At 41.8% G+C, this 22,503-nt stretch overlaps 1 protein-coding gene across 1 annotated transcript; it reads left to right on the forward strand.

Annotated features, from left to right (window-relative positions):
* The first annotated feature begins 251 nt into the window (after window positions 1–251).
* Window positions 252–13,751, forward strand: LOC124252767 (aquaporin AQPAe.a-like). Its single transcript, XM_046686424.1, has 3 exons — window positions 252–902; window positions 6,647–6,727; window positions 11,886–13,751. The coding sequence occupies exons 1-3, from the start codon at window positions 348–350 to the stop codon at window positions 12,171–12,173; spliced, it is 924 nt and encodes a 307-aa protein (XP_046542380.1). The 5' UTR covers window positions 252–347; the 3' UTR covers window positions 12,174–13,751.
* Window positions 13,752–22,503: the final 8,752 nt, after the last annotated feature.

Genomic DNA, 22,503 nt, shown 5'->3' on the forward strand with positions numbered 1-22,503 from the left:
ACAATACAGATTTCCCCAGGATATGCTATACGTGTAATTTCCGCTAAAGATAAGTTGCTACAATTAGCGACTCTGGCGTAATAGAAATCGGCTCGAACAATGGCGATTATATTGGGATGATGCGGCGTTGACACCTTGCAGGACACATGTTCGGGGACCCAGAATGCAGCTCATCCCCCGCGCTGGGACGCTGGGCTGACATCCAGGTGGGAGGGAGGGAGAGGGAGGGAACGCGCGGCTGGGAGAATTTGTTATGAAGCCTTGACGTTTCAGCCAATGAGGAGACCGGACGCTGGGGGTATAAAACTTGACGTTACGCACAAGACGCTACACTGGCACGCTTGGTCATGAAGAACGGAATCATGCAGGAAAATTTCGAGGATTTGGTGAGCCCTAACTTGTGGAGGGCGTTAGCTGCCGAGACTTTCGGCACCCTATTCATCGTCCTTTTGGGGTGTGGGTCATGGCTAAACTGGACCGACCCCCATAATCCCACCGTTGTTCAGATCTCCCTAACTTTCGGTTTTGCCGTCGGAACGATGGTGTGGGCGTTCTTCCACATAAGTGGCGGTCACTTTAACCCTGCCGTCACCGCCGCCACCCTCGTCACCCGACGGGTCAGCATCGTCAGAGGGGTGCTCTACATGATCGCTCAGTGCCTGGGTGGAATCCTGGGAGCAGGGATTCTGTATGGACTCACACCTAGTGGCATAAGAGGAACCCTTGGTTCCACCGTGGTGAAGAACGGCGTCACAGCACCCCAAGGATTCGGGGTAGAGTTGATTATTACCTTTGTACTGGTCATCGCAGTGTTTGCCTCAAATGACGGGGTGAGGAAGGACCTCCGCGGCTCAGCCCCTCTCACCATCGGCTTGGCTGTCGCTGTGTGCCACTTGTTCGCCGTAAGTAAACCTTTTCTTAGTCACTTCTGCAGAAAGCTCTAGCAATAATAACCTAAACTGCGCTCATCCAAAACAATTTGCAAAACGGGTCTTGATGAATTTTAATTTATATGTCATATCCTTGATGTTAAAAGTATGATCCAGCATGGGTTGACTTTTGACAACTTTTCACCCCAAAATCAGTATTGTGAAATAAATGCATACATATTGATCGCTGAACTCGAAACTACATTGTATACTCATGCCAATAATGGTTGTCACCCTCAGCTTATTAATAAAATTGAAGGGGGTGACAACCATAATTGGCATGATTATATTTACGTTTTACTGACAAAAATTAATTCGAGTGGAAACGTATTATTATTTTTCATTTGAATGTATTACATTTTTACTTTCTGGCTGAGGGCACTCAATAATCAGATTTTCTTCCACGTTTAATTCTGATTTCTAAATGATCATTGTATCATTTCGAGTATCAAATAGTATCACATTCGTTGACAGGATGCAAGTTGTCTCCTTTACCATCACATACACTCAAGGAGAGGGGTGTATTTCGTCTTCAGATATGTTGAGGCGTTCGTAATATGTGGGATTATTTGTCAGTGGGTTTGGGTTTCGTTGATAAAACAGAACTAACAAATACGGAGTGTACGTGGGATTTCACGCGGAAGTAACAATGTTTTAGTTACTCATGGCGGGAGAAGGTTTATTTTTCTCACAGAAATCGTTTTTAAAAAGAAATTCTTTATATCTTCTAAAGACCTGACTCATTCGTTAATCACATTATTGACGTGAAGGACACGTATCCTAGTGTAGATAATCAGTCCCTTAGATTAACACGGTGTTCATAGTGTAAATAAACCAATGCATGCTTACTGTCAGTGTATTTGCTCACATGTTTTGAAACATGATTTAATACCTTGGTATGACAGGGGTTCAGGTGTAAATAATGTTTTTCCTGAAGTTATTAAGGTTAAAATGTACGCCCCTTGCTAAAACAATGGCATAATGAAGGCTATTTTTGTAGGTCCGGACTAAAATATGCTTGGTTTAAGAGCTGCTCATATTATATCCTGCTCTTCATTAGAAATGGGTGTCGACTTCTGGATAAATGAATAACTATCAAATATCGGGAAGATAAACTTCCTCACGCCCAGTCAGCCATTGGGTGCAGCTGTCTCCTTGTCAACCCGTTCAAGATCTCACAGCTTATCGAAAAACTTCAGCCATGTTTTTACACAGTGCCTTCAATGTCGAGATAGATGTGCTGAAAAACAGCAGTCCTTTCTTTCGATCGTATCAACTCGTCGGGTCGAATTTCTATTTATGTGATAGGGAGTAGGTTTGAACGGGTCTGTCATAGATAAAAGATAGCTTTTCGTATGTCAGTGAATTGGGAGACAAAAAACAATACAAGACAAAAAAAAAAACGACGGTGTCATGTTACTGGGCGCACAATGTCAAGATTTTGCTACTTTAGCATCCTGGGGTGAATTTGTAAACGTTCGCGTCGGTGGAAGTGCAAACTGGAGGGAAAATAAACAAAGTGGCGTCTCGGTTGTCGGTGGTTGTAAACATGTGGCGTTTGACAAACGCCAGACTAGGACCCGGATGTAGACCAGAGTGACGTCTGAATGTTGCGTCACTATATGTCGGTGGTTTTAACGAAGGTTTTGTGCCAGTATGGTGTGATTTCCCGCGCTTATTTGATCACTAATACTCCTTTTGGGTGTAAAGTGGACGTTTCCGCTTTTACGACGTTAATGAGATCAGTGTTGTTTTCAAAACTAATTTGACGTGTAGAAATGAAGAGCCTTTGAATTGGAGCACTCGATCATCGGATTCTACAAATTGATTCAGAGTATTTTCTTTCAAAGCGATTTTTTGTTCATATAAAGTCTTATTTCAGAACCATCTCGATTTGAATATTTATTGTGTTGGTGGATGATAAATCAAGGACAGAGTTCATTTTCCTAACCATTCAACTGTTTCAAAGACTAATTACACAATGAATCACAATAAAACGCTCTGATCTGCCAGTACCATAATCGCGATCACTCATTGGTCAGTTTCAAATCTCCTTGGCGACATCCCTCTCTCGGGTAGTATCGCTGACAGTCCCGGGAGGCTTTGATCCGTCTCTGGCTTCTGTCTGGCCCCGAGAAACACTGACGGGAGAGGAGGAATTCACTGACTGACGCGCCGAGAGAGGAGAGGGGTGGGGGGCTTCTGTTTCAAGAGTCACCGCGGGAGGGTAGGGACGCTCGAAGAGGGTTAGGTGGTTGCACTGAGCACGCGATTGTTTACCCCCTCCCTCCTCCCTTCCCCCCAACACCTGCCATGAATGCCTCCTTCACGTGCGGCTGCTAGGCCCGCGGGGATCGGAACAATCTTGGGGGTGAATTAACAAAGCTGGCACCCATAAATCAAATACGTTTGTCTCTCAATCAGCTATTCATGAAAGCGTAAAAGCCCCTTGCATTGATCTCACTATGCTAATGATACCGACGGATTTTCTAGGTCACACTTTAAAACTCACTCACAGAGACCGTGCTCTAATTACAGGGTATCTGTTTACAAAGATATTTTTTAAACTCTGCGTTTAAGGACAAAGGAATGTGTTGGGTTTTTTTTCGTGTTTTTAAAAATAAATTGTAAGGATGTCGCTATATGTGGAAGTTACATTTCATTAAATAAATAAATAAGAAGATTGTGAGATGTATTCCGATGATCATGTTGCATTGCTCCCGCTACTGGCTTCTATGACGTAAACGTTGCAACTGCTACTTTTACTACTGCTGACGTCGGTCACGCTATTGTCTTCTGTGTCCTCTCTGTTGAAATGCTTATCTAGTTTTGTCCAAACGTTCTCGCATTTCATTTTGGCCCCCTTTACAACAACTACTACTTCTACTTCTACAGCAATTACTACTACTACTACTTGTCTTATTGCTACGAGTGATACTACTACTAGTAGTACTACTATCACTACTACTACTACTACTACTACTACTACTACTACTACTACTGCTGCTGCTACTACTACTCCTAATGTAGTTACAACTACGTCCACTACTGCAGTCGTTACTGCATCTCCGGGGTTTCTTTTATATGCGTGAATACAATTTATTAAAATATAAATAAATTGAATTATTTTGCGAGGTTTTAGATTGATAAAATCCCTTTCAAGAGAATCAATTCTTCAACAAACATTAAACAATGAAACCTCCTTGACAAAGACCCCTATCTTCTTTGTCCATCATTACACACACCATTGTTTCCCATTCACTGAGTCACGTTCTCCCAACACAACCATGTTTACAGTGCCACGCCCCCTTGACCTCTCAACCATGACCCCCAGACTGGAGCGGCGTAAATTTCAAAATGTGGGCGTGAAACGAGATTCCCGGCTTCCTATCTAAATTAAGTTTAGCTTCTGGCGACTGGCGTTTTCAATTGCACTCTGTCGGATTAGGCCGCGTTGGATTCAAGGCCATAGAAGGGCTCTTTGTTCCCCGTGAAGTAAAACTGGGCACTTTTGTAGTTTTTTAAACATATGCTCCAATACGCAACTGTTTTCATGGAATAGGGCATAACTATATTGGAGCCAGTCTACTCGACGACAGTGGTGTAAATAATTGCTAATTACCGTTTCCTGTTCCTAGTTACCCTTTCACTGACCTTGTGGTATGAACGATATCCAAGCAAATATAGAAATATAATGATGGTTAATATTTTGATTACTGCGGGCTATTGGTATAGTGTTGTGAAGCTCTGCTGTGTCAACTAATGAGAACCAATCCCGCTTCTGGTTTGAAGAAGTCGTAAGTATTTGGCCTTTAAAATGGCCTCGTCAAATACATGATCTGTTGGGAAGTTATTCGCGATGTACATCCCTGTATTTCATAATCACTACGTCATCCTTAGCGACTGTCCGGTATTCATGAAATATAAAAACAAACAAACATGTTTGGCAAGTCTATTTTTCTTAATTAAAACTGGAAGAGATTCCGAGGACTTCTGTATGATATATAGTATAATACATTATAACAAATAGAATATACCAATATAATACGTTAATATATATAATGTTATTTTGCCTTCGATAACTTTTGTCTTGTAAACCAAGACTTCTAAAACATCCGTATTAATTTTCAGTCAAGAACAATGAACACTGAAAGTGGAATTTATTTCTAAATTTAAACATTCAATGTAACATCAAATAAGACATTATATATGTCATATATACATTATATAATATATACATTATTGGAACTTTTGATATGTTACGCCGGCAAGCACAAAAGGTGCCCAACAAATTTCTTGCTCTTCCAGCATAGTGATCCATTGTTTACAAAACCAGAACAAATTATTTAAAAACAATATTTTCTGGAACAAATTCCTTTAATCTAATTCATTCCAACATAGAGATTACTTTAAAAAACTGAAATACCACTTCAATGGCATGATTCGAGTCCATGCTATTCCTCAACAAGTTTGTTATGACAGGGTTGAATTACACGCCCAATACATCGGACTTACAAGTAACACCTGTTATAACACGTGTACAACCGATTATCACTTACGCCCATCGCGTAGAAATAACATATACACGATAGCTACGAACTACAGTGTCAAAGATGAAGACCCGTATGAAAAACCCATTACTCTGAACTTGGAATCCTTTATTGCAACACCATAGCAAGCTAAGACCATAAACAGACGAAAAGTTGAACCATGGTTCATTATCGAGGACACGTGTTACGCAGAACCGCTGATAGCCATTCCGAATGTGCTGATAGTTTGTTAAAGTTGACCCAGGAATATTTGTGTGTCATTAAGCATAAGGTTAGTTTTCAATTCCAGTCATAGTTCCGAGTAATAAACATATCTCTGGGCGGTATTGATAAACGAAATAAACATGAAGGCCTATGAAAAGCAATCTTGCTGTGGATGTTAATGTAAAACGGCAATGTTGGTGATACGCTTAAGCCATATATTATATTGTAGATTGAACGTGGTGTAGCAAGCGTTATATATGACTGGTGCGCGGTGGGGAGGAGCTGTATTAGGAACCTTAGATAGGAACATAGGAGTCCATTGAAGTTAGAGGAATTTCTTTCATAAATCATCAGTTATCTACATACGAACAGGTCTACAGTGCATTGACACCCTCGATGAGCCAGGGAACTACATGTATACTAGTATCTCAGGCGGACCGGGTTCGAATCCTGGATGGGCCTCAATTACCCCCCAAAGTACTAAGATCTGAACTTTACGGAGACAATGTAATCCCCAATATAACTTGGGGATCAGTATATCAGTATAATTCTGATAAATAGCCTGGACTTTGCTACCACAGACTCCAATTCAAGTAACCAAGAGCTAAAACTGTGGTCCAAATCAAATTACTCTTGTAGGCGAGAGAAATTATGTGCACCGAAAAGTTGGAAGCGGTTTGAATTGATCGGCTGGATAACAGAGTAGCTGTTTGTACGTTGACTCTGTGTTAAATGCGCTAACAAGTGCATTCTGCATAATTATTCATGGAACCTTATGAATACCTTTCGGTAGCCGGGTTTCTCGTTCACGGTTGACCTAATCATTTCAAATCTCCGAACTCTATAAGTACAAAAACATAGCATATAATGTTTAATACGTTTAATCTTGTTATTTGGTTTTAGTTTTGTTTGTAATCACATCATTTTCATGACATTTGAACTCACTATGTTTTCTACCTTCAGATTCCCTTCACAAGCTCTGGCCTGAACCCTGCCAGAAGCTTCGGCCCGGCAGTTATCGTTGGCGGATGGACTGATCACTGGGTACGTTGCACATTTACAGTTCGAAATCTGTTTGTTGGTCGTTTAACACCGCACTCGAAACTACTGCAACAGCATGGCGGCTAAAACAGACAAATAACAAAGACACAAAACACATTTTACTGAATTTTACTTCAGTTTCTTCTGGTGTCCCCCGCCGTGATGTTGCTGGAATAGTGCTAAAAGCGGCGTAAAACCATACTCAGTCAGAGAGTACTTAAGTTTCAATGAACCACCATAAAAAGGTGTTGTGAGTATTTATAAGATTGAGTGAGTGAGTATGGTTTTACGCCGCTTTTAGAACTATTCCAGAAATATCACGGCGGGAGACACCAAAACACATTAAATATGTGGGGAATCGAACCCGGGTCTTCGACGTGACGAGTGAACGCTTTATCCACTAGGCTACCCCAACGCCCCCTGGTGCTCGGACAACTGGCATGCTGGTGAAATACAAGAGCACGGGCATATCGCAGACCATAATGGTATCGAACCCACGATTTTATTTCAGTTATAAAATGACGTGACACTGAACAGCGAATTGCGGCCGTTAAGGCGCCCAAACCAACATGGCACCGGAAACATTTAGAACGCACCTAGGTTACGACGCCAAGTTGTACCATTCGGACTTTAATAAGTTTGTTATCTCTTGTCTGTTATATGGTAAGGTTCCTTGCTCGTGGGGTTCGTCACGGTGATAAACGTCAGTGGCCTGCATCACCTCAAACCTTCCTCCTACAAGACGACAAGCCGTGATATAACTATAAAACTGCCAAAAGCATCGTTAAACTCATCTCACTCACTCACTCTCAAACTATCAAACAACCCGTGAAGATCCGAGTTAGAATTGGTTTTCAGCAACCCATGCTTGTAGTAAAAGGCAACTAACAGGATCGGGTGGTCAGGCTTGCTGACTTGGTTGACACATGTCATCGTATCCCAATGCGTGGATCGATGCTCATGCTGTTGATCACTGGATTGTCTGGTAGAGTCTCGATTATTTACAGACCGCCCCCATATAGCTGGAATATTGCTGAGTATAACGGTAAACAACAAAGAAACAAAGCAAGAAACACTGCCGACACAAGATACCAGAGATACAAGAGATCATATTGTGCTTTAATTCCAAGTCAGTCAGTCACTCACTCACTCGAGATACTACAAATCCAAGATGTAGAAACGGGGACAATGTTCAATAACTATATATACGCAAACATTATAAGGATGAAAATACATTATATGGTAAATTAGTCAAGGGGAAAGCTTTGTCGGAAATTGACAAGTCTCAGAACGTCAGATGGACGTTAACTACTTGCTGGTACAGTCGGTTCCTTGTTTCTGCACGCCATTATCCCAGATGAAGACACACATCCATCACCAGTGTCTGTATAAACAGACACCAGGTCAATTATGTCCACCAGGTCTGCAACATATCACCGCCAGTGCTCTCCTCGGACAGGGCCCCCCAGAATTTGCATGTACATCCTCATCCACAGACATTGTTTACGTGTCGGTACACCATACAGGCTGTACACCCAGACAAACATAATTAGCCCCCATTCTGTCACCTGGAACGACAAACATCTTCTCCAACTCATCGCCGTCCGTCTTCCTGAAGTTCGACTGTGTGTATTAGGGCTGTGCAATATTACTGGTAAACCGGTAGTATACCTTTACAGTATCTCGCGATACGAATATCGCAATATGGTTCAGATTCTGCAATATATTGGGTCATCCAGAGTTGAATTATCTGCCCTTGATTTCTATAGCAACAAAATGGTTGATACCCCTGATATCAATTCATCATAAAGGCCTAAGTCTTATACATTTTGTAGGGCTGTATAATGACATTCTAGTCAAGGATCTTAGTTATTAGAGGGATTTTAAGCTCAGGTAGTTCACCTGAATCATGTTTTGTTTCATTTTGCAATAGTTCATGTTAACACATGTTTATATTTGAGATGAATCTGAAAAATCGCAACATGAGAATCAAGGCAATATCCAGCACTAGTGTGTATATCCTGCAATTATTGAAAGCAGTATTGTAAATATAAACATATCTGCAAGTAGACTAATATTTTGTCCCAGAAAGTTTTATTTAAAAATATTAAAAATATATATCTATCCTCAAACAAATCCAAACGGAACACAGTACAATACTTAATTTCCCAGAGCTCTTTAAGAAACACATACAATAAGTCAGGATAACAACACAAAGAGCCAACAAAAATATTTTGTTATAATCTAGGATTATGTAGAGGTTTTCAGAATTGTCTGTAAATTATTTCTTTGTTACCCGGTTCATTATCTGAAAAAAGGAGGTGAAAATCTGTGGTAAAACTTTCAAAATAATGATTTTAAGACTCAGTCGTCTCTGTTAATACTCTCCTCGGCGTTTTACCGCCTCTTTCTCCCAAAGTATTTGCACTACTTTATATCCCTGGGAAATGTGTCATTTCCCTGCCTGTCCCCAGCAAGCGTCCCATTCCCCCTCACCCCACCCTCCCTGGGCGCGTCTTTTTGCCTTGCAACACCAAGAAAACAAGTCGTCCGGAATTTAATTACAGTATCAGTTTCATACCCCGCTCCGCGTCTTGGCAAGAAAAACTTCTCACTAATCATATTCAGAAATTGTTCCCGCTCAACCATCCAACGACCGACGACCTAGGAAATTGTCGCACATATTTGAACTAAGTGCAGTGTCAACAGACGCAAAATGAAACAATGCCAAGATGTTTTGACACTTTGAGAGGTGTTTTCCAAGCACACTGCGCGTAGTCATCTAGCGGATTTTGAAACAATGTTTGAACTTAAAACATGAGTTAAATGTTATATTTCATGTGAAGCGAAAGAAATGCTTCTGTGTCAGGTAACCGATCCATTGTTTCACTCGCGACAAAAATGGTTTTATCACAACTGGAAACAGCCCCTAGGAAACAAATATTTTAAATTCGGCAAAAGAAGCGGATGTTTCCTTATATGATGTTTGCGAAGTTATTTTGAAGGACATTTGTGGAATACATTGGAACATCATGTATAACAGAATAGGATCATATTCCGACCTTTAAAATGTTAGTTCCATGTGACGTAACAAGTACATAATTCAGTCGTTCAGTCTTATAACTGAACATTTTCTTTTCTGGTCAAGTAACATGTTCACAAATCGTTTTCATCCATAGCTGCACAAATGAAAACATATTTGCCAGGCCCTCGAAAAGATAAATAAGTCATTTGATCAAAAAATACAAATATACACCATCTATTACATAAATTCAGACCCCAGAGAGTAATTTCCGGTAGCAGCAATGAGCAAGAATATATTGATTCAAGAAGAATGCGTTTGTTCTCTGGCACTCTTTACTACGATCGAAAAACCCATAAACAAACTGGCGGAAAACCACGTGTTCTCGATAGAATGAAGTATCTAGAGTTATCTAAATAGACAGACATGTGGGTAATCTCCGGTACTACGTCATGATGAAATTCAGACCCATTCGCAGACAACTACACAACACTAGAACTGTCCCATTAAAGATAATCACGAGTTACACTAGCTCTGGAAGCTAGCTCTGGAAGCGAGAGCCATTATATGTGCGCGAATTACAATCCAAGGCCATATGGGGTGGTCTTATCTTGTGGTGATGGGCGTCCTCTGACCCCGGTAAACATACATTTCCGCTAGGGGGCGCTGACTGAGAGTAGCATGTACTTACGCATGTTTTTGTCAGAAAGCATCGGAGTCTCATGTTTACAAGATTGTACATGTGTTTAGATTTTCCTTTTGTCGAGTAAACTTTAAGCCAAGGTTAAGATTTTTGTTGATGTTGAAAGCGAACGCAAGGACAAGCGAGGAATTTTATGCAGCTCTTTGAGCCTGTGATAAAACCGCGCCTTGCCGTGTAAATTCTCGACATGTGTTGGAGGTTATGTCTATGCTTGTAAACTCGTGATGACGAGTTGATAGACGGTGCTGTTTTTCTGTTTTTCAAAAACAAACACGCCCATGTATATTTATTTTGTCAATATCTAAATATTTTATAACATCTGCGGACCAAATTAAACATTTGATTTAAAAAAAATTAATTCACTAAAATTCTTATTTCTTTTCCCGCATCTTGCTCTACATTGTTTCGCACACTCAGAGTGTTTTATTAATTTCCTATTTCCTATTTAAATCTATGTAAATAAAACCCGCTCAACAAAGGCAAATGTAAGGAATTGATTATACAGATATGCTGTACATATTTAATTTGACTGACACCATATTTGAACATGTCTAAAAGGTGTCATGTTTCAAAAGAATTCGAAATGCATTATCTCAGAAAATACATTTTCAATTTAAAATGTACCACCTTATGGCTTCAGTTAATTCACGCATCCGTTGCCCATGCTTCCCATAGAATAAACACGATAGAATTACACGCTGCACATTCACATTACAAAGTGGTTACAACACTTAAATTCCAAACTCAGTCGACTTGGTTTAGCCTTATTTCAGCAATATCACGGCGAGGGGACACCAGAAATAGCCTTCACAATTTGCACCTATGTGGAGAATTGAACCCGGGTCTTAGGCATGATGAGCGAACGCTTTAACCACTAGGCTACCCCTACCCCTTGCTACTTAAAGGAGTTTTAGTGTGTTTAGTTTACGCCGCACACAGCAAATTCCAGCCATATGGCGTTGTTAAAGAAAGGCATCGAACGATATGCATTGGCTGGATGACATAATGTACCACGAGCCCTAAATACATTGAGATTCCCTTTCCCAAATATCAGTTTGACACCTACCGCGAGAAAACATGTCTCAAAAGCCTCTTGGCTTGAAAATCGAAAAACCCGTTAAATGTAGTACAATATTTTGTAACACTCTGTTTGGCAGTGACGGCACTTTGAAAAAATATAATCGCAATTGTTGCCTAACATTTTACAACAACGACTACGACTACTACTACTACTGTTACTCCTGCTACTGCTACTGCTACTACTACTAGTACTAGTACTACTACTACTACTACTACTAAAATCTACAAAATTCATGATGATGGCAGTGGTGGTGGTATTGGTGATGATGATGATGATGATGATGATGATGGTGATGGTGATGATGATGATGATGATGCTGACGACGTTACCTGATTCATTGTGTATTTTGTTCCAGATCTACTGGGTTGGGCCAATCGTCGGGGGCGTGATCGCCGGTCTTCTGTACGAGTACGTCTTCTCTGCCGGTGCCACCGTGGCCCAAGCCAAGAAGTGTCTCCTCCGACACAAGCAGTCGTACACCCCCGCCCAGACGGAGGTGGACCCCATCATCGAGGCGGAGGAGGGTGCCAAGACCGAGCTGGTTGAAATGAACGACACGCAGAACACTCAGAACTCTATCGAAGAAAAGGACGAGAAAATTGAGGAGAAAGTCAAGTTGACGGAAGAAAACGAAAAAGAATAAACAATCAAGTCAAGACTAGAACATTTTCAAATTTTCGAACTCCTCACACTGGCGCTTTGTATTGTTTTGTATACTGTGTCCATGTCTGCGGTGGTGTGGGGAGTTCAAGTTCGTGTTGAGTTGGACCAGGTCCAACTGCGCATGTGCGAATAGCCACATTGGAATAAACGTTGATGTAGCAAAATATCAAAATATGCTATTTCAAGGAGGATTTGTTCCCGAATTACGAATTCAGAGAAAAATACAAAATACAACATTTTTAAGTTTAAAAAAAAAATCAAATTTAAATGTTGTATTTTTATAAAACTTTTGAATCTACCTCTTTGATATTGTCGATAAGAATATATACCCAGGTGAAGCTGTTGTACCATGTATATACCAAATGTCACTGCTTCAGGTTTTGTACCTACGAACGATTCATGAATCAGGCGCTGTATCTCTGAAGATGCAATCATCCCCGTCATATTTACATACTCGAACTGCTGACAAAAACATGGCAGCATATCTTTTTGCAATCAACATGCAAACACTGCGATTCAGAAGTATTTTCCTATTGGTTTATACATCACCCCCTGTCTCTGTTTTTCTAGTCTTTTTTATTTTTCGTTTTTGCAGTTTGCTCAAAAATAGACGACTTTAGGTCCATGTAGATTTGTAGTACACATCGTCACTACTTCACAGGCTTTAAAAGATACATTCCTTCCCTTAACCGACCGATTATCGGTGTAATATCTGTTTTTAGTCAAGCAATCAGACCACGGCCTATTTCACAAGATTAAGACCATTCGTCACTACTCGCCCCTTTCCGTAACCTCCAAGACGATCGCTATTCGGCTTGTCCCGGAATAACACGAGTTGATCACGAATGGATTAAAACAGCCATTCGTCACCACTCGTCCCTTTCCGTAACCTCCATTCGGCTTGTCCCGGAACAAAACGAGTTGGTCACGAATGTGAAACCAGCGAGTGGTCGACCAATGCGCGCTGTTTACTCAGAGACAACACGAGCCTTAGTTTCTAGCCATCTGCTCAACGCACTGCGTCAGTATTAGGCAACGGTAGGGATCGCTAAAAGCACCTGTATGGAGAAGTGCTCATTACCAAGAGTTGCAACTTGTTTTTGGTTCTTCTTTCAAAAACAGACACCGTGGTCGTTTGTATTGACGGTTTTATGGAACGTATACAAGCCTGTGAAGAATTAACGATGTATTGTATCAGGATGGTGCTTTAGACCCCGAGGGGGATACCGGCCAGTATTTCTAGTGCTCAACCATATATATATATATATATGGTGGTCCCGTGTACGATATGTACAACCAAGAGGCGTTTGAGTTTCTTGGGAAGGGGCCGTTGAAATTCTACAGCATTAATAGTCACTGTCTTTGTACCATACACATGCTATCATTAGAAAGCGTTATCTATACGTTTGTCGTAGAACCATCTCATAAATCGAATCTTCATGGCGTCATTGTAGTTTTTTTCGAATCTAAGTACCCCAAGTACGAGATCACATGTACCTAGTTTATTTTAGTTAGATCATGTACTCTTTTGTCATGTAATAAACAGGTAATTTGTAAACTGTGTTGACTTGATTTGGTGTGTGTGTGTGTGTGCGTGCGTGCGTGCGTGCGTGCGTGCGTGCGTGTTGTCTCACGCCGCAATATGACTGAATAATGACTAAATTATCGAATCTGTGTTGACCAACTTTGGGCAAGTTGCATGAACTGTATTCCATGATATGTTTAACGGTGACATACAATCAACAAGGTAGCACATTGTTGCCACCCGATCCCCAATGGCTGTGGCAGAGAGCATGAGGTATTTAGACCTGCTCTGCCCTGTCTACACTTTGGTCGTTGTTTAACGCCGCTTGGTAGCAATATTCAAGCTATATTACAACGACTGTAAGCTATATTACAACGACTGTAAGCTATATTACAACGTATTGAGTCGAGTCTGAACCAGACAAACCATTGATCAACCATTGGCGTCTGAATGCGTTGTGATAACACAATCACCAAGTTACTTGCCCATATAATCGCCTCGATTGACAAGCTTAGGTTCTGGGGACCAGCCTGTTCTCAAGATTTATGTGGAAATAGGTTGAAACAATATTACGACATAACCTTCGATCCTATGCTATATCCATTCTATCTCCATATACCCCCGACCCTAACGCCACCATAATATCGTTCCGGTAGTGACGACAGGCACCAATGCTTACATCTTCAAACTAGCTCAAGTATAACTGGATTTATGGGCTGTGTGCAGCGTCCTGTCATTCAATCGAGCTAAACTGAAACATTTGTAGCGGTATTTACCATAAAGATGGAGATGTACATTGGTTACCTATCAACAAGTAGGTGAATGGCGCAGTAACACCCAGGCGGCATGAGAGTAACATGTATTTATTTGATAAAAGTGAGCTGACGTGAGGTGGGATGAAATTTCAAGATTGTTGCAGTTAAAGAGAGACGTATCGTACATGCATGATGTTAGACAAACAACTAGTCTCTGAAATGAACATATTTTACAAAAAAAGCTCATAGTAAACAAATTGAAATATAATGAAAAGGAGCCCTGAGACTTTTCATTTTCAGACTTGCCACATTTTCTAGACTTGCGTGGGCTTTCTTGGATATATTTGCTTCAGGGTCTGTATGACAGACTAGCGTGATGTGTGTGGCTGATGGTACTTGACCGAACTGATGCCGCCTCTCTAACGCTAGTCTGTCGTACAGACCCTGAAGCAAATATATCCAAGAAAGCCCACGCAAGTCTAGAAAATGTGGCAAGTCTAGATTTCCTCAGCTTCTGAAAATGAATAGGCTCCTTTTCATTATATTTTTTTTTTTACTATGAACCTTTTTTCAGTAAAATATGTTCATTTCAGAGACTAGTTGTTAGTCTACTGTAACGCTAGCCCCCTGAGATACCGCAGTTTACTATGGATATACCACTCAGGCACCTATAATCAGTACAACCTGACCAGTCGTTGTTCCATCCCAAAGCGACATCCTCAAACGTCTTTGTATGTATGTATTATATGTATGTATTTATGTATGTATGTATGCATGCATGCATGCATGGATGTGTGCATGCATGCATGTATGTGTGGGAATGTATGTATGTATGTATGTATGTATTTATGCATGTATGTATGGATGTGTGTACGAATGTATGGATGTATGCGTGCGTGCATGCATGCATGCATGTCTGTCTGTCTGTCTGTCCTTCTCTACTGGTAGATACTCTCCCAAGGATCCTTTTATATAGTACTAAGACCCCATCAGTGACACTGTATACCTTGATGGCAGGTTTAGCGTTACAAGCCCCTGTGGATACTCTGTCCTTTAAACCACGGAGGTGGTGTGGTTGGTGTCATTTGCTGTATACCTTGATGGCAGGTTTAGCGTTACAAGCCCCTGTGGATACTCTGTCCTTTAAACCACGGAGGTGGTGTGGTTGGTGTCATTTGCTGTATACCTTGATGGCAGGTTTAGCGTTACAAGCCCCTGTGGATACTCTGTCCTTTAAACCACGGAGGTGGTGTGGTTGGTGTCATTTGCTGTATACCTTGATGGCAGGTTTAGCGTTACAAGCCCCTGTGGATACTCTGTCCTTTAAACCACGGAGGTGGTGTGGTTAGTGTCATTTGCTGTATACCTTGGCGGTTTTAGCGTTACAAGCCCCTGTGGATACTCTGTCCTTTAAACCACGAAGGTGGTGTGGTTAGTGTCATTTGCTGTATACCTTGACGGCAGTTTTGGCGTTACACGCCTCTGTGGATACTCTGTCCTTTAAACCACGGAGGTGGTGTGGTTTGTGTCATTTGCTGTATACCTTGGCAGGTTTAGCGTTACAAGCCCCTGTGGATACTCTGTCCTTTAAACCACGGGGGTGGTGTGGTTGGTGTCATTTGCTGTATACCTTGGCAGTTTTAGCGTTACACGCCTCTGTGGATACTCTGTCCTTTAAACCACGGGGGTGGTGTGGTTGGTGTCATTTGCTGTATACCTTGGCAGTTTTAGCGTTACACGCCTCTGTGGATACTCTGTCCTTTAAACCACGGGGGTGGTGTGGTTGGTGTCATTTGCTGTATACCTTGGCAGTTTTGACGTTACACGCAACTGTGGATACTCTGTCCTTTAAACCACGGGGGTGGTGTGGTTTGGGTCATTTGCTGTATACCTTGGCAGTTTTAGCGTTACAAGTCCCTGTGGATACTCTGTCCTTTAAACCACGGGGGTGGTGTGGTTGGTGTCATTTGCTGTATACCTTGGCAGGTTTAGCGTTACACGCAACTGTGGATACTATGTCCTTTAAACCACGGGGGTGGTGTGGTTGGTGTCATTTGCTGTATACCTTGGCAGTTTTAGCGTTACAAGTCCCTGTGGATACTCTGTCCTTTAAACCACGGAGGTGGTGTGGTTAGTGTCATTTGCTGTATACCTTGGCAGTTTTAGCGTTACAAGTCCCTGTGGATGCTCTGTCCTTTAAACCACGGGGGTGGTGTGGTAAGTGTCATTTGCTGTATACCTTGGCAGTTTAAGCGTTACAAGCCCCTGTGGATACTCTGTCCTTTAAACCACGGGGGTGGTGTGGTTGGTGTCATTTGCTGTATACCTTGGCAGGTTTAGCGTTACAAGTCCCTGTGGATACTATGTCCTTTAAACCACGGAGGTGGTGTGGTTGGTGTCATTTGCTGTATACCTTGGCAGTTTAAGCGTTACAAGCCCCTGTGGATACTCTGTCCTTTAAACCACGGAGGTGGTGTGGTTGGTGTCATTTGCTGTATACCTTGGCAGGTTTAGCGTTACACGCCCCTGTGGATACTCTGTCCTTTAAACCACGGGGGTGGTGTGGTTGGTGTCATTTGCTGTATACCTTGGCAGGTTTAGCGTTACACGCAACTGTGGATACTATGTCCTTTAAACCACGGGGGTGGTGTGGTTGGTGTCATTTGCTGTATACCTTGGCAGGTTTAGCGTTACAAGTCCCTGTGGATACTATGTCCTTTAAACCACGGAGGTGGTGTGGTTGGTGTCATTTGCTGTATACCTTGGCAGTTTAAGCGTTACAAGCCCCTGTGGATACTCTGTCCTTTAAACCACGGGGGTGGTGTGGTTGGTGTCATTTGCTGTATACCTTGGCAGGTTTAGCGTTACAAGCCCCTGTGGATACTCTGTCCTTTAAACCACGGAGGTGGTGTGGTTGGTGTCATTTGCTGTATACCTTGGCAGGTTTAGCGTTACACGTAACTGTGGATACTCTGTCCTTTAAACCACGGGGGTGGTGTGGTTGGTGTCATTTGCTGTATACCTTGGCAGTTTTAGCGTTACAAGTCCCTGTGGATACTCTGTCCTTTAAACCACGGAGGTGGTGTGGTTGGTGTCATTTGCTGTATACCTTGGCAGTTTTAGCGTTACAAGCCGCTGTGGATACTCTGTCCTTTAAACCACGGAGGTGGTGTGGTTGGTGTCATTTGCTGTATACCTTGATGGCAGGTTTAGCGATACACGCCCCTGTGGATACTCTGTCCTTTAAACCACGGGGGTGGTGTGGTTGGTGTCATTTGCTGTATACCTTGGCAGGTTTAGCGATACACGCCCCTGTGGATACTCTGTCCTTTAAACCACGGGGGTGGTGTGGTTTGGGTCATTTAGGTACGCTGGAATGCGTGTATTCCGCCATGCCACAGATTAGAAACATCCAAGCTCAGTACTTGGCATTTGTGACGAGCATACGCTATGTTAAATCCGTAATTCCTTGATACTCGTCAGTTATTCTTTAAAACTAATACGCGGAGGCAAAGATATCTGTAACTACCCCTCAGAATCATACTTTCTGATTCAAACTGATTGGCAAGGTCAGTCCATAGTTTTCGTTGTTTGCGTAGCAACCTGACGTCACAACGCATTGTCGCACATAATTAATAAGGACGTCGTCCTGGTTGGTTTCCACTTTTTCATTTTCTCGCAAAATAACAGTTGGTAATATATGATACATTATCTGTCCCTCATGAAGTCCCTCGCCATGCCTTGAGACAGAAGTTTCGTAATGCCTCATGATTCGTACGTTATTTTCTAAGTGGACGTAAAATTATAGATACAGACAAACACTGTTGTGTCGAGTGAGTGAGTGAGTTTAGTTTTATGTCGCACTCAGCAATATTCGGCGGTCTGTAAATGATTGAGTCTGGACCAGACAATCCAGTGATCAACAGCATGAGCATCGATCTGCGCAATTGGGAACCGATGACATGCGTCAACCAAGTCAGCGAGCCTGACCACCCGATCCCGTTAGTCGCCTCTGACGACAAACATAGTTGCCTCTGTTGTGTCGATGTTGAAGGGACGTACGTAGATACTTCGAGATATCCGAGGTTCGACACAATAGAACCATAATGAAAACCTAAAGCATACAAAGGGTCTAAGCTTCCACCTCGAGACAGCCGTATAAGGTCGACACATTGAAGTTCGACAAAACGGTGTTTGTGTGTTACTGCACAGGTAGGACTGTGGATTGACAGATGCATCTGCCTGGTGTGTCGAAGTTCGACAAAACAGTGTTTGACTGTGTGTTACTGCACAGGTAGGACTGCGGACTGACAGATGCATCTGCCTGGTGTGTCGAAGTTCGGCAAAACGGTGTTTGACTGTGATGGTGATTTTAAAAGGCGGAAGGAGAGATCCATTTTATTCTGGGGAGCTTGGGGAAGCAAATTTGGTACTCACGTACTAGGGGTCAGCAATTTTGTACATAAAATTATGTTTAAAATTATGCTTAGAAATTGTGGGAAGTGGAGGGTCATTGATATTGTACATGGCATGCAGGGAGGTTAACTTATTTTGTACATAAATTTCAGGGGTCATTCACATTGTATATGCCTCTCCATAAAAATCATCAAACACACACACACACACACCCACACCCATAAATTATGAACGGTTCCTAAGTGTAGTAAATCTGAACGGGACCCTATTTCACCCCACCTATGACGCCGACAGTTCGTCCAGAATGACCTCACGACGGACAGGTTTCCAGATGCTCGATTCGCGATACGACAGTAATACGTAAATGTCAAACAGTAACCGTGATATCATAATTGGTTTCCCTGGATTAACTCCGCAGTCAGCGATATTCCACCTTCATGGCGGCCTGTAAGTAATCGAGTGTGGATCAGATGAACTTTCGGTTTGGCACGGCAAAAAGTCATTTACGCATTTTTGAAAGTATGCATCTACAAAATGTACAAATAACACCAATTGAAAACCGGAATAATGTCTAACTTGAGTTGTGTCCATTTTTAATTTAATCTCGAGAGTCTGGGTGAAACATTAGAGATACACTAGAGATTGATGGTATGAACAACGAGTGAGTGAGTGAAAAGGGTTTTACGCCGCTTTTAGCAATATTCCAGCAATATCACGGCGGGGTACACCAGAAATAGGCGTCACACATTGTACCCATGTGGGGAATCGAACCCGGGTCTTCTGCGTGACGAGCCAACGCTTTAACCACTAGGCTACCCCACCGCCCCCGTATGAACAACGAAGAACATGTGGCTAGTTTACACAAAAATCATCCTTTTGGTGTTGCACTTTCACAAAATATAACCTATCTATCTGGTAGTTTCATAGCCAAAACAGCACTGGTATCACTACTAGTTAATATATCTGTTTGCATTCTATCGATTAATATTTTGCACATTTACCGAGTGTTCTATTTCCATAATAAATAGAGGATACTAAACGATCTTCCGTGTAATAACATCTTTATCAGACGAGTTAATGATTTGTATTGCACGGACGCGAGTCTAGTATTCTGTTGATTTCTCTTCAATATAAATTGATAAGACACTGGCTACAGTGTGATGACTCTCAGCTTTCCGCGTGTCAAGAAAGGTCTAGAATCATTGTGACAGAGGTATTAGCATTGTGACGTCATAACTGTAAACATTATGACGTCATACGTCTAGCCGTATTTCACTAGTGTAATATTTCACTGCACTATCTTCCACGGTAATAAATAGATTATTATACGAGCAAGTGTGTAATACGACTTATACGAAACTCGCGCAAAATTATGTACAACATTTCACACTCGTTCCATATAAGTCATGACATATCTTGCTTGAGTGTAATAATTTCTTTATTATTCATTTTATTCATGTACATTTGTGCAGTAAAACACGGTAAGCAATAGTGACGGCCCTCTTCATAGACGTCATGTTCAATTGTTTAATGACGTCACAGACGACGAAATACAGAAACTGTGGTTGCTAGGCAAAAGTGATATGTGCACATATGACATAATGACACTGGTTATGTTTCACCATATATTGGTAATAAACACAACATATCTTATGTCCATTGCAATATGACGTCACTGGTGCCAATTGATAAATGAATGACGTCATTACACCTTATCAAATCCATTTCACGTGGTGCGGGTACAGCAGTGTAGTGACTTAGTGCCCATTTACTAGTTTAACCTTTATGACTTTGACTACTGACTGACCGTGTCAATTTCATGAATATAACGTTTTGTGAGATAAACAACGAAAGAAAACAAAATAAAACATGATTTGAAATCCCCACCTTGTATAGTGAAACTCAAACAATTATTGCATATACGGACAAACTTCTTTATTCAGGTAGTGCGACGTTTCGATACAGATTCTTGCATCGTTGTCAAGCAAGTATGTCCTACTAAACTTCTAAATAATGCCACTCAAAGAAATATTACTTTTGTATACGTTAAATCTGCATTCCATTTCATTTCAGTCGTGAGTCCCGACTATAATCAAATTACACGAACTTCGCTGACCACGGAGGTTGTAGTTCCGTGGGTGAAATATAGTGATATGACACAAGCAAAAGCGAGGATTGCTAGAGATTGTACGGCGCTTCACATGCCATGAACAACGCTCAAGTAATGGGACAAATCTTGTGCACTGCGATATAGCAATGTTGTAATCTCGAAACGAAATTGGGTAGGGAATTGAAAATGCCAGCGTATTACAAACATGCGCTGGTCCAGATTCTGGAGTAGAGGGTGGAAGTGCAGGTGTACGAACCTCCCTTCTAGGAGCAAACTTAGAAAGCCGAATTTACTTTCTAATATCTGTAGCGGCCGGTTATCAGTTTTATCATGCGTGTGCGTACGGAGGTGAGGGACTTTTTGCTTATATCCTTAATATAGTGTTGTCAGCTCGAACGTACGAACCTACAATCACATAGCTATATTTTCAATGCCTACCGACAATCACTGATACAGATCTTTTCTGTAACTATAAGCTTCCTTGGTGGTGCAACCTTCCGATCACTTGTGTCAATAAGCTTCTAAATGACCAGTCGAGAGTACATCGTGTTGATTTTAAAACCCCATTACTCCCAATGAATGTATTTATAAATGAATGAACATGAATGTGGCTTCATTTTAAATCACTTTAAGGAACTTTCAAGCACGTATCACCCTGGTGAACAGGCAGCAAAGATGGGCTTGTCCCTATCTAAATGTGTTCAACTTCGTGGGGAATTGCCATGAGGTGAAGTGAGGTGAGGTGAGGTGAGGTGAGGTGAGGTGAAATTGGATTTAACGTCGTGCTTGAGAATATTTCGCTCATATGACGACGTGCATGTCTGTGTGTGTATGTGCGGCTGCTTGTACTAGCCCAGACTTAAGCTGGTTTTATAGTGCTAGCCCACTGAGATACCATGCCACAGTGAAGAATGGATACCCTACTCAGACACATTATACTGACTCCGAGCCGACCAGTCCTTGTTGTACCCATTAATGCCAAGCGCCAGGCAGGGACCAACAAGTACCATTTTTTAACGTCTTTTGGTATGACGCGGTCGGGGATCGAACCCGCGACATTCCGCTCTCCGGGTTGACGCTCTAACCACTACACCACGGAGGCGGTCGGGAATTGCCATGATGTGGGAGAACACTTGAACCTACCTTGAAGCTACCCAACTTCCTCATAATCCTATGAAAATGATACCAAGACCCATATCCTAGCACATACCATGGAATGCATGGATTGGAAGCACTCCTTCATCCATGACATCAAATCATCCTCTTTCATAAAACAAGGCTCCATCCTACAGAATGTTTGAGTTCGCTCTACCTCCTGAGGAGTTTTCTCTAGTTTTGCCCTGAACTATTATAATAAAGCATGATGCTTGCATCCATGTGGTAATGTCATAATAGTTCAAGTCCTCGTGCTTTAAGTATAAAAGTTTGGGCAAAACTGGTGGTAGAGCGAAAAGTACTGTCATTGCCTTTGATATTTTAGCAAAGCATATTAGAATTTCTCTTT

The sequence above is a fragment of the Haliotis rubra genome, unplaced genomic scaffold (assembly GCF_003918875.1).
Source record: "Haliotis rubra isolate DU_JTF1 unplaced genomic scaffold, ASM391887v1 Scf523, whole genome shotgun sequence".
NCBI classification, from domain to species: Eukaryota; Metazoa; Mollusca; class Gastropoda; order Lepetellida; family Haliotidae; genus Haliotis; species Haliotis rubra.